The 12,370-nt window shown below is 44.3% G+C and overlaps 1 protein-coding gene across 6 annotated transcripts in view; it reads right to left on the minus strand.

Moving 5' to 3' along the window:
* Window positions 1-10,097, minus strand: part of ENC1 (ectodermal-neural cortex 1) — a 53,854-nt gene extending 43,757 nt beyond the window's left edge. For 2 of the 6 annotated variants that reach the window (XM_062599881.1, XM_062599880.1), the window contains exons 1-2: window positions 9,981-10,097; window positions 3,297-5,109 (exon numbers count right to left, since the gene is read on the minus strand). In XM_062599881.1, the coding sequence (XP_062455865.1) occupies window positions 3,328-5,097 (1,770 nt within the window). In that variant the 5' untranslated portion in view covers window positions 5,098-5,109; window positions 9,981-10,097 and the 3' untranslated portion in view covers window positions 3,297-3,327. Of the gene's footprint in view, window positions 1-336; window positions 1,526-3,296; window positions 5,110-9,648; window positions 9,684-9,980 lie in introns of those variants that run through there. The other 4 variants (XR_009961175.1, XR_009961174.1, XM_062599878.1 and 1 more) reach the window with 4 other exon arrangements.
* Between the last annotated feature and the right edge of the window lie 2,273 nt (window positions 10,098-12,370).

The raw sequence follows: 12,370 nt of genomic DNA on the forward strand, positions 1-12,370 counted from the left end.
AGAGTTTTTTTTCTATCCTTGGACAAAGGCAAACCTGGTTGGAATAAAGCAGAATGGGGGGGGGGGGGAAGGTGTCTCACACCAATGCCTATGTTCACCATTAAGAATTATGGATTTAATTTATTCAACATACAAAAAGAGACATACCAATCCCCTTACTTAAAACTTCTCTGCTATTCGTTACAGCAAAAGTCTGCCTCATTTCTTTTCATACAGCAATGCACCATGCACCAAAAATTCCATCCTGAAGTCTCTTATAGAAATAGATTATTCAATGGGGGGGGGGGGGGGAAGGGAAAAAAAAAAAAAAAAAAAAAAAAAAAAAAAAGCCCTGGACACAGATTGTGCTTTCCTCCATCATTATGAAGCCATATTAAAATGTCAGCTTCCAAACCATCATCAGCCATCAGCTTATTAGCATCATTTCTCACAGTACTGCTAGATTTTTTTTTTTTGGGGGGGGGGGGGGAGGGACACAAATCCCACACTATTACAATGCAGAAGAGTTACAATGAATTCACAGTTCATTTCAACATACCACATATCTTTCAAGCTGTGATGTCTAAGAACAACAGGGAACATTCACAGGAAACACAGCAGCCTATGTAACAGTCTAAAGTATCAAGTCTCTGCAATTGTGGGTTTGAAAACAGACCATCTTCATTACTTCCAAAAAAGTTTTCTGTATTTAGTGTTGATTAGTCTTTTCTAGACATTCTTCAGGGTAGCACATCATTTTTCCCCACTAAAATGTACATATCAACACTGAAGCCAAAACAATGTTTCCTGTCACTGGATGAGCTTGAAAAAAAAAGTTATAACAGTTCCAAGGAGGAAGAAAAAAAATCCTCAATCTACTCAAAAGCCCCAAGTTTAAGGAAAATGACAAAGCAGACTAAAGTCTTCCTAAAAGCTGTCAGACTGGGGCCACACAACGCCATGAAAACAGACGGTAATCAGAAGTAATTTCCTTTTTGTCCCTCCCACCCACTGACAAAGCAGCAGGAGTCACAGAAAAAAAAAACATCCTACTTTCTGGATGAGCACACAGCACTGGAGAGACTTCACTTTACGGTTGCTTTCATCCAGTTATCTAGAGTGTTAATGAAGCTAAAATAATGATGTTTAACGAGATACAGCAAAGCAAATGAAAGTTTTTTGCACTGTTATACTCTGAGGACTATTTTTCAAAATAAAACACTGTCTCATGTACTGTAAACCCTAGAACAATTAAGCCAGTCTCAGAAGAATAAGTCAATATTTTTCTTGGCACAGACCTGAGTCTGAGCATTCAATACTACTGTTCTGATAACACTGAGAACTGCTGAAAGTGAGTAATAACAGAAATTGACTGAAGATTTAAAGATGTCGTTCCCAGCTAGTGAGGAAGTCATCTCAAAGAAATCAAGGCTTCTATTTGCTCTCTATCAGGGAGATGTGATTACTCCCCAGCACTCCGGATATGGTAAGTCTCAAGGGCTTAAGGTTGTATGAAAGCAGGGCTGTGGATTCCATAAGAGTAAATCTGGGAAAAACAAAACAAAAAGAAAAAGAGAGAGTAAAGTCTCACATGGTTATTCAACTCAAAGAGAAAGCTAAAGGCACAAGACAGCCCAATTTCACGTTAGCTTTCTACTCTGATCAATTACTGCACATGGGCCTAATTTTGTATTCCTTACTGAATCAAAACTCCTGATCAGCTGAAAGGCAGATTACAAGATGAATCCTTCGTTAACCACAGAGAGTAATTTCACAACTACTACTATATCTCTAGGTATATACTTACACCTATACCGCTTCAAATACATTTGGTTTCATATTTTCACTGCAATAGTTAGCATATGTCTCCAGCTGCTAAAGATACCCAGAATAAATATGATCTGTCCCAAAAAGACGAGCCTAAGGAGTCTTTAAACATAAGTTGCTCTTAGTTCTTCCAGAGAAGCTACATCAGTCTGAATTTCTAGATAGCTTAGATGCAAATGCAGAGCTCATTTAATTACTTCAACTGCATTTATCTGTCTTGTTCCTTTTAACCTGCCTGGATTCATGGTTACATTACACATTGTTCAAATTCAAAAAGAAGTTACCACTTGCAGGGTATAGGATTTAGGATTAAGCATGCCACTACATTCATTTGGTTGGCTAATTGTAACTATGATTCTGTACTGAAGTTTCAAGTGGATTGGGGTGGGGGAATAATACAACACTGAAGAAAGTCTGCCAGATTTGTTGCAGAGTAACTAGATTAATAGCTCTGGAAAATGTTAATGACTTATTTTAAGTGATGTAATTCTGGAAATAAGATGAAAAATTATGAAAAAATAGAAAGAGCTAAAATAATGGTTAGTAGTCTAGCATGACAAAACAGATTTGAAAAATACTGACAATACTTGAAGAAGCACTAAAAAAGCTGAGCATCTACATTAACCTTTTTTCCTCTACTCCTAAAAATCAGGAATGCACAACAACAAAACAAGCAAGGCCAAATTCAGACTTGCTTATGAGGAGATTCAATGCTGAATTTGCATCTAGTGAGAGCTTGGCCTATTATATATAATTAAATTGTTTTGGAACAGTGCGTGCTACAGACCGGGTAATTACGTCAGCCAGCAATATTAATTGTATGTCTTCCTGATGCTATATCTAGTCTGACATATATGACCATAACTATTTTGAAGCACGTTAGTGGGCCAAATTCAACCTTAGTCAAGGCAGGTGTAACTCTTGCAGTCTGGGTGAGATGGGAAATGATGCCTGAGGTGCTTGCAAACACCTTTCATGATGGAAGACAGCAACTTCCCCTAAGGCTGTCTACCTAGAAATCGAAGTAAAATCACTAACAGGCTTCAAGCTGGAATTTACAATATCAATTCTGGGCACTGTTATTGCATATACAGCGTGACATATCCTGCATAATCAGGAAAACAGCACCAATCCTTGTTTAGGACACACATAGTATTTAAATGCAGATCAGGATTCAGTTTCCTGTAGTCTAACTATATTTCCCCATAAGTAGGCCCCCACAAGGGCTTAGCAAAAAAGAACACTTTCAACATCCAAATCATGTAGTAAAAGGGCCTATAATGAGATCACGCAGGCAGTGTGGCAAACTAGCTTCAGCTTCTGGTACTGCCATAGATTTGATGTCTGACTTGCAACAATCCTTGAATATATGTGCCTCAGTTGTTCCACCTATACAACTGAATTGAATATACTTACTCTCTCTGAGAAATGCTGCTGGAAAGCATCGTGAAAAGCATTATTACAGTGGAATTCAAAAGTGCTGTTCTTACCTGATAATTCGTAATTGCAATATACACACTATTATGAGGGGAGGTGCTTCCATGTGCTGACAAATGCCGTCGGAATTAATGAATAGGGCACAGTTGTTATACTGTTCCACACATCTAACGTGGGATCATAACAGTCTAATGTTTTGCATCTCTGAATGCCAAAGTAGCCTCCAACAACATACAATTTGTTTCCAGATGCCACTGCATGGCAGCTCATTCGCTTAGCTGTCACATCTCCCACCTTAGTCCACTGGTATGTCTCACTGTTGAATTTATAAGCAGAGCATGCAGAGAATTCAGTATCTCCACCCATAATAAAAATCTGGTTACCCAGAACAGCTGCAGCTGTGTAGCGCCAGGGCTGGGGGCAGGTAGCTGGTACTGTCCATCTGTTTTCACACTGATCATAACATTGAACTTTGGGCAGCTTGTCATGGCTAACGCTGGTACCCCCAAAAGCAAACAGCTTAAGCTTTGCACTGACTACTGCTGCATTGCTTACTCCCTCTCGGAGTGGAGCAACCATGGTCCATTTATTGGTCACAGGGTCATATTGTTCTACTTGCTTTAAGGATACTGAAGGGGAAGCAGGAAGGCAGCCAGTTGCTGCAGTGTGTCCTCCTACTACATACAAACAGTGCTTGAGTTCAGCAGACCCGTGCCCAAATCTAGCTACCAGCATGGGAGCAGCCTTTGACCACTCCTCATGAAGAGTGTCATACACCCATACATCTTTGGAGACTCCATTTTCTGATCCACGTCCTCCCGTGATATACACTTTGCAGCCTATGGCACAAGCGCTGAACTCTTTCCGTGGACTTGGAATGTCAGCCTTTGGAATGATTTCCTTTGCCTTTTGGTCCACCAAATATAGCTTGTCACACATAAAGGTTTGGCCACCTAAAAGAAAGAGCGAATGGCCAGTTTTACGGGGTCTGGCACACAAACTAGTGACAACTCCATCATTCTGTAAGATCTTTAACTTGCATCTTATGGATTCTTCTACAATTTCTTTGCTTTTCCTTTGCTTGGTGATAAGTTCTTCCATTGCTACATTCTCCATAAGGTATATGGCTGGCAAGAGAGCCAGTCTGACTGTCTGCAATAGCTCAGGCAGATAACAGTGACGCTTACTCAGGTCATAGCTGACCCAGTTGATAGCTGACTCATATACCAGCCTTTCATCTTCAGTTTCTAATTCTTCACTGGAAAGAAGCTGCACTACCATGTCTTTCGGCAGCTGGAGGAAGTCTTCACTTTTACTGATGCTCTGGAAGTTGCTAAGGCACATCCTCCAAGAGAGTTCATAAAGCTTGGTGCACTGGTGAGCATCTGACAGCAGCAGCATGCCGAGACAGTTAGTAGGATGAAGGTTTTTCTCTAGAAATTCTGCACAAGCATCCCGAATGTCTTGGAACTCTAGCATGTCGCCAGCCTCCAGCAGCGACTCTGCATTCTCCTCATTGATTATAACCCTGGAAGAATATGCATAGTCAAGAAGAAGCTCTAAGACTTCTGGGTGAATGGAATTATGGAAGTTGACTTCACTGTCCTGGCTCTCTTTCAATCCTCCACTGAACATTGCTTCAAAATAGCGGCTGCAAGCAGCCAGAACAGCTCTGTGGCAGGGGAATGACCTGTTCCCAGCATGAAGAAGCACATCTGTAAAAAGACGCTGTTGACGCAGAAGGTTCAGGTGAGTAAGGACACTATCAGCATAGGATGATTTATGGAATAAATATATGTTTATAGAGCCAGTACTAGCCCTAGATTTGCGATTCTCATGCATGCTGACTGACATTTTCTTCCACACCTATAAACAAAGAAAAAAAAATTAAGATTAATGAGACAGTTATACATTTTGTTCTCTAAAAGTCATAATGAACATAGCTGTTAGTCATTGGAAGAAGAAAATAAAAAAGCCTTAACTTAAAAGATGAGTGGACAAAGAATTGCATCTACCCTTGGCATGTGTTTATTTTTTGTAAGATGACTCTCGTAAGTGGCATAGTCTAAATTTGTTGCCCAAGAGCAGGTTTATCTTGGGAAACCTGATCTCCAACTTTCATAACAGTATAGTAAGCAAGTAAGTTGGAGGAGAAAGGAAAAGAACCAGAAATGATTTTCTCACCCTTCCCCAATCTAGTCCAGCTGATTCATTACATATGTACACATGCATATGCTTGAAACATTCTCCTGTACTGAATCATAGCAGGAAGAGCTACCAGACAGAATACCTAAGGAATGTCAAAAGCTGCATGGGGAACAAAAACCTACTAATCCCATTAGGAAGCTTCTCTTTGGTATAATGATTCCATATGCAACATCAGAGAATGAAAAAGGGAACCTTAAAATGAAAACTTAACAAGCATCATAATTTCAGTTGCCAGCTTTTTTAAAAATTCTGTAGCTAAATTGTAGAGATTATAAATTGATCTTTGCCAGCAGCTGCCTGCTATAAAGCGATACAGAATATACACAGACAGAGTCAGCAGGAAGATATGTTTTGAGTATTAGCTGAAGTCACCAAAGCATTACTATTTTCAAGCCACCTTACGGATCAGGACTCAAGAGTGCAAGCTATGAGCAGCTACTGGTTACTTTGGGGTTTTGGAGAAATAAAACACAAGACCTGCTGCACTGCTGCCCTATTCCTCTCAAAACACAATCCTGCTCAGCCTCCTTTTGGAGATGAATGTTACCATTTGCTGCCATGATAGGCAGATCCATGTACCATTACAGGAGAAAATTTTCAGGGATAATTAAGAGTCAAGCCAAGACAGCATGAAGCAGTTGGATAGGGAGGAATACTGGCAACCACATAAAGCTAATGGCCAAAAAGCCTCAGTGCAAGTAAGATCAGATGAAGCATACAGAGCTAGTGCAACCTATGGCTGTGACCACCGCTGTGATCTCTCCCCAGACTGCAGAGGGGACTCCGAGAAAAGAAAGAGCCAAGCTTCCCTAATTACTATGATATTCTCTTGCCCAGAGTCCCTTCTACAGTACCTTCAAAAAAGGAACAAGGTAAGAGCCTATTTGGGAAGCTCCTGATTCTCAAAGTTAGCACATGATCTAGGGCCACTTGTGCAGGTTTTTAATGCAGATATATTTTCCTCTCTGTCACAGAGTCAAGCATTTTCATATTCTTGAGCATATTTAAGCAGTATAGAACTGTACATATCTTCCCACATTTCACACCTTTCATAAGAAAACAGCATCACCTGTCCTCAAACAGGATGACCCAAGAGTACAAACAGCCTCCAAAAAGTGCATCGTTACTAGTTTTTTAAATAAATGCATTTACTTTCCTAGATTCACATGACCAGAAATCATAATATCAAAAATCTATACAAATTAGTTTGCACAACAGATCATTTTGCATATATATATATATATATATATATATATATATATATATATATATGGAATATACACATACTCCTCCAGCAACTGCAGACTGACTGCAGCACAGCCAATACTATCCTCCTGACTAGTTGCAATAATGTACAGAATAATTGGCTTGTAGCAGGCAACAGCAAGTTTTGTGATAAGCCTTTCACTTCAATCATAGGGAGGCAGGGGGACACACTTCACCGCACACCCTATCAGCCTGTCACAGAACTACTATAACCCATCTCCTTTACTGTGAAACATGACTTCCCTGGTGCTTCTTACTGGACTGAAAGGAAGGAACACCACAGTTCAGAATACAGTGCTCAATCCAAAGTTCTCTGAAACAGACAGGAAACCTTACCATCACAGCCACAAGGCAGCATATCTGGCTCACTCTACTATACAACACTTTGGAAAGTTATTTTAAACAATGTTCTCTAGATCATTATGCATTAACACTAACCTCTAATCACAGAATAACTGAAGGAGGCTAGTATGTCTTCATAATGCACATTACATGGAAAATACAGTTGCATTAAAGGCAATTTAATTATCTGTTAAATAGTAAAAGTTCAGATGGCATTCAAGGATCTCAAACACTAATCTCACACACTAAAATTACCCACTTAATCTATAGCCAAAAAGATTATACTGACCATAAACTCTCAGGTTCAAACCTGCCGGAACTGAAAGATTACAGAAAGGGTCGTGACTTCCAATATTAGTACATGAACAGTTGGGGACGCAGATGGGAAGATGAACCCTTCACTGGTAAAGCATCTCCTTACAAGTTTTTAAAACTTCTCTGGGCATTTTATCATTTTAAATGCTACTACAATACAATATGCAGCATTCACTGGATCTCCACAGACTGGCTTTCCTCAGGCTGAGGACCTAATTCTGCAGGGTTCCAACTACATTGCCACAGAGAGGGGTGGGTGCTCTGCACCCACTGACCAGAGGCAATGAAATTACCAGGATCTGAAGACGCTCATTGCCCCTCACTTCTCATCCCAGTCAGGTGAAGGTGTAGACCCTAATCTAGTCATGTCAGGATCTCTGTGGAAATGTATTTCCTCTCCTTACCCCGATCTCTTGCAGGAATTCAGAGTACACTGAAAACCTTTTTTTTTTTTTTTTTTTTTTAAATAATGCACAGAGGGTTCTGAAATAGGGCACATAGAGTTCATGTCAAAGACTGCAAACATAGTTCAGTTCTTTTGTGGGGCCGTGTACTCCTGTAAGCACTGCTTGCAAAGTACCTTTCTGAATGAGGCCATAACCACAACAGAATAGAAGCAAACTTAAAATCAAACAAACACTACCACACCACACACACCACCCTGCAATCATGCATCTATTGGAGGCTAGTGAGCTACAGAACATATGCAGAGGGGAAGGAACAGATCACTGCATGTTGCCTAAGCCCACCCACAGCCATAATAACAAACACTGCTGTAAAAATTGATAAGACCCACTCTCAAGCAGCCACTGAATAAAGCACTTGGTTTCACCTCACTTAAACAGAAGACTTGGTCTTTCAGTAAGCAATGTCATTTCTTATAAAATGCTTGCAGATTTCATATATGCTGGTCTTGAATTGTTCTAAGAACCGCGTCTGCATCATCACAATGTTCTCTATTGCAAAGTATTCAAGGCACGCCAATTCACATTTAAGATAAGCTAACGTATTTCCCCAAACAGAACAAAGATACGTATCTGTACATATCTTCTTCCTCTCCTCTGTGGTTGTTAAGATTACTTCACACATGGAATATAGTTAAACAACCTTAAAAGTAATTACCATAATTTACTAACAAGCAGTGTTCCTGTGAACATGCTCTTTTGCAGTTTCTGGCAATTCGCTCAGTCCAGAATCTTACAAGAATATTAAAACATAAGAATGACATCTATGATTTCTCTATTTGGTGTTGGAAAGTATGCAAGCCTCAAATACTTTAGCAGAGGTAATTCAGTCAGTGAGCAAATGTTCATCTCAAATAAAATGAGTCAACTCCCTTCAGGCATTTTTTCCTTAGAAATAACAATATTTGTATGTAAAAGACAAGAAGCGGTCAGTAAATTACAGATTCAGATTTTATCTAGGAACAGAGGTTGAACCAAGACTTTAATTTATAATTATACTTCAACAGGCTACTTGTCACAGCAGCCCAGTAGTAAACACTACTTAAGACTAAACAACAGCCTCCTGCCCTACTTCTTAACAGCTCTGCAGCATGTAGGTCTCTGCCTAAATCAAACCAAAAAAATAAGCGTTTTCAAATTACCAGCACATCCATGCTGTAGATTCATTTTAACAGGACTTGATAATTACATGAGACTTGTTCTTTTTTTTCCCCCTCCCATTTACAATCAGTGAAACTGCTGAATGAAAGGAAATCTGTTTTCTAAATATCCCGTTTATTTACCCGACATGGCTTTCTGTTGCTAAATCTGCAGCAAGACTGTAATTTTTGCAGAGTCAAACACGGATCCTACCCACACTCCTGCAGCACAGGCTCAGCTATTTCCTGGGACCTGCTGTGAGATGGAAAGCAAAGCAGGCAACTCCTGCATTATTGCTCACCACAAGCAGACAAAGAAACCGAACCCTAAATTCCCTCTAATTCAGTATATCATAATGCCCGAGCAGTTCCCAGTGTCTTGAAAAAAAACTTTCTGGGTCTCTTCCCAACCTGGTGAAGACACAGTATGGTCAATTAAAATACATTTGTTTTTCCGTGTAGAGCAATAACCACGTGCGAAACTTTCCGCGGCAGAGACGGGCGGGCAGCAGCGCAGGCAGAGCGGGAGCAGCGAGGCGCTCGGTCACGTCCACGCCCTGCCTCGGCCCCGCCGCGCCCGGCCGCCCCGCGCTCCCACGGAAGAGGCGAGCCGGTGCTTCCCGCGGGCAGCCGCATACCGGCGATACCGAGCAGCTAGTGCAGCTACCTACCCCCGCCGCTGCCCGGAGGGGCAGAGCGAGCGCCGTTCCGCGGAGGGACGGGCTGTAGCTGTGCCCGGGCCCGGCAGGGCACCTCGGCTCCAGCCGGAGGAGCCCTTCAGCAGCCGGCCGCGACGCCCCGCAGGCGTGGACTTAGCGACAGAGCAAGCAGCGCCGCCGCCAGCGCGCAGCAACCCTGCTGCCTCCGCAGCCCGGCTCCGGCCGTGCGCTCGGCGAGCGAGTGGGGCACCGCGCCCGACCGCGGCCTCCCCGCCGGGCTCCGCACCGCTCACCCGCCTCCCTGCCGCGCCCGCACTGCAACAGGTCGGCGGGCACCGACTTACAGCTGAAGCTCCCGGCTAAGCGCGGACGCCCCTGTGCCTCCGCGGGCGGCGCAGCGCCGCGCATGGGAAGGCAGCACGGCTGCCGGCTCGGCGCGGCGCGGCTAAGCGGCCCCGAGAGAGCCGCTCGGGCAGACTGCGCTGCCGAGAGCCGCGCGGCGCCGGGGCGGAGGTGGTGCCGCTGGCGGGAGGCGGGCCGCGCCGGGGAAGGGGAAGGAAGGGGCCGGCTGCCGCTGGGACCTCCTGGCCGCCGCTCTGTCCTGCCGCGGCGCGGGGAAGGGGTATATGGGCTGGGGGGCGGGGGGAGTTTATGCAAAGCAGTGAGTGACAGACGGGGGAGGGACGAGGAGGGAGCGCTGCGCTGCGCTGCGCTGCGCTGCGGGGAGCGCTGTCACTGGAGTACAAGCCAGCCGGGGCGAGGAAAGGTGCAAAGGCGCCTCCGCACCGCCCCGCCGCCGCTCCCGGCGCGGGCTGCAGAAAGCCCTCTCCCACAGCGCCGTGGGCCGAGCCGAGGCGGCACGCTCGCGCCGTGGCTCCGCGGGCCGCAGCGCGGCAGCATCGCGCGCAGAACCCCGCGGCGCGTTCGCCCGCTACGCAGCGCGGCCGTAAGGCAAGCACTGCCGCCGGCTCGCAGCCGCCCGAGGGGCCGAAAGGACGTGTCCTCTGCGGGACGAGGCGGTTGTTCTGCGCGTCACGGGCTGCAAGCACCCGGGGCGCTAGAAGTGAACGCGGGAGCGAAAGGTGCACTCAGCTGTGCAAGCACAGAAATAATTGCACAGCGGCGAGGGGTGTGGTGGGGTGTCAGGTTTTAACCTCGTGCAAACCGCTCCGCGGGGTGCGCGTCGCTCCGCGCGGGGTGCTGCAACGCCGGGGCTTGCCGGGCGGCTGCCGGTCCGGAAGGCTGCCTGCCCCTCGCCCGCTCGGCGAGCTCCTGCCGGCCCGGGGCAGCGAACACGGCCGCCGCTGCTGAGCCCGCTCAGCGCCCGCGGGGCGCAGCCAGCAGCGGCACGGAGCTCCACTGCGCTCTCGTGAGGCCTTCGCAGAGCTACCGCACCAGAGCTGCGTACTGGAGTACTGCAGCGGCACAACGTTAAGCCTGGCTTTAATTACTGCCCAATTAAAAAAGTATGAGAAAAGCGCACTTGTGCAAAAGGCCGATTTCAAAAACAAACATCTTCTAGATATAACAAGAGTATTTACATAATGGCATTATGCAGCTCTCTACAAGAATAGTACAGCATACCACACTATACATTGTGCATATTGTTAATTTTGAAAGCAATGGTATCAGTCTAAAAAAGCTCCAAGGAAGATAAGAATACTTATTTTACTTCCACTGACAGGAAACTTATAGCTGTCTATGAGAGTTCAGAGAATTCATTCATTTCTCCTAATGAAATACCACCTAACTTTCTCCTGTTAGAAAAAGCCCTGTACACAATTCACTAAAATGTAGATAGTTACTTGTATTCCTGTTGCTGGACTCTAGAGACTGCAGACAAGTACATGCCCCATGTATAGCAGGACACATCTGAAATTCCAAAGAGCTGGAGGAAATATGTAAGCATGGAGAGCATAGTTAAACATGGAGCAGATGAAAGAGTAATTTGTTACACAGATTTTTGCTTTTTACAATACTGTTTGATTATGACATTAAGTATTGCAGATTCCAAGGGCTAACATTGCACATCTGTATGTAATAAAGTATATTTCAAAGCTGTTTAGGTGTGAGAAGCTCTTGGAAATTGTAAACAGCCTTACGCAAAGGATATTCACAGACACCATAGGTCTAATCCAGTACTGACTTGAGTCAAGTAGCTCTAGTGGATTTTGCATTAGACTGTCCGTGTTTGACCTCTGTAGCACACAGGATTATCCATATTATGACTCTGAGTTTGTCATCATACTATTTCCCATAAAACCCTTCCACCCTGTCCTCTCCCACTTTTCCCAACAAAACCTGCAGATTCCACCAAAGCCCTACCCCTTAGAGTTCATTCCACTGTCATGAATTCTCCATAATTCTGTGTCAGAAAATCAGATTTTATAATCCTATGAGACTGACCAGAAACACAGGGACTCATCACTCCCTACACTGTCAGATTTGTTCCCCTCCCTTCAAACAGGCAGAATACTCACCATCACTGAAAAACAGAACTGACAGAATAATGTTACCTAACCCATTGCTCTGAGACAATATCTGAAGTGTAAGACTGATTTTGCTCACAGTCGTGAGGAACAGTCAGTAAAAAATGAGGTCTGAAGGGAGGACAACACACAAGGCTTACAAGGCTGCCCACAGCGCACTCAGATGTGGGCAGCATTCTACTTGAATAGAACAAGCTAATAATCCTATAGGAGTGACCAGATAAAGTACTGATCTTCCTTGTCCT

Source organism: Rhea pennata, chromosome Z (assembly GCF_028389875.1).
Source record: "Rhea pennata isolate bPtePen1 chromosome Z, bPtePen1.pri, whole genome shotgun sequence".
NCBI classification, from domain to species: domain Eukaryota; kingdom Metazoa; phylum Chordata; class Aves; order Rheiformes; family Rheidae; genus Rhea; species Rhea pennata.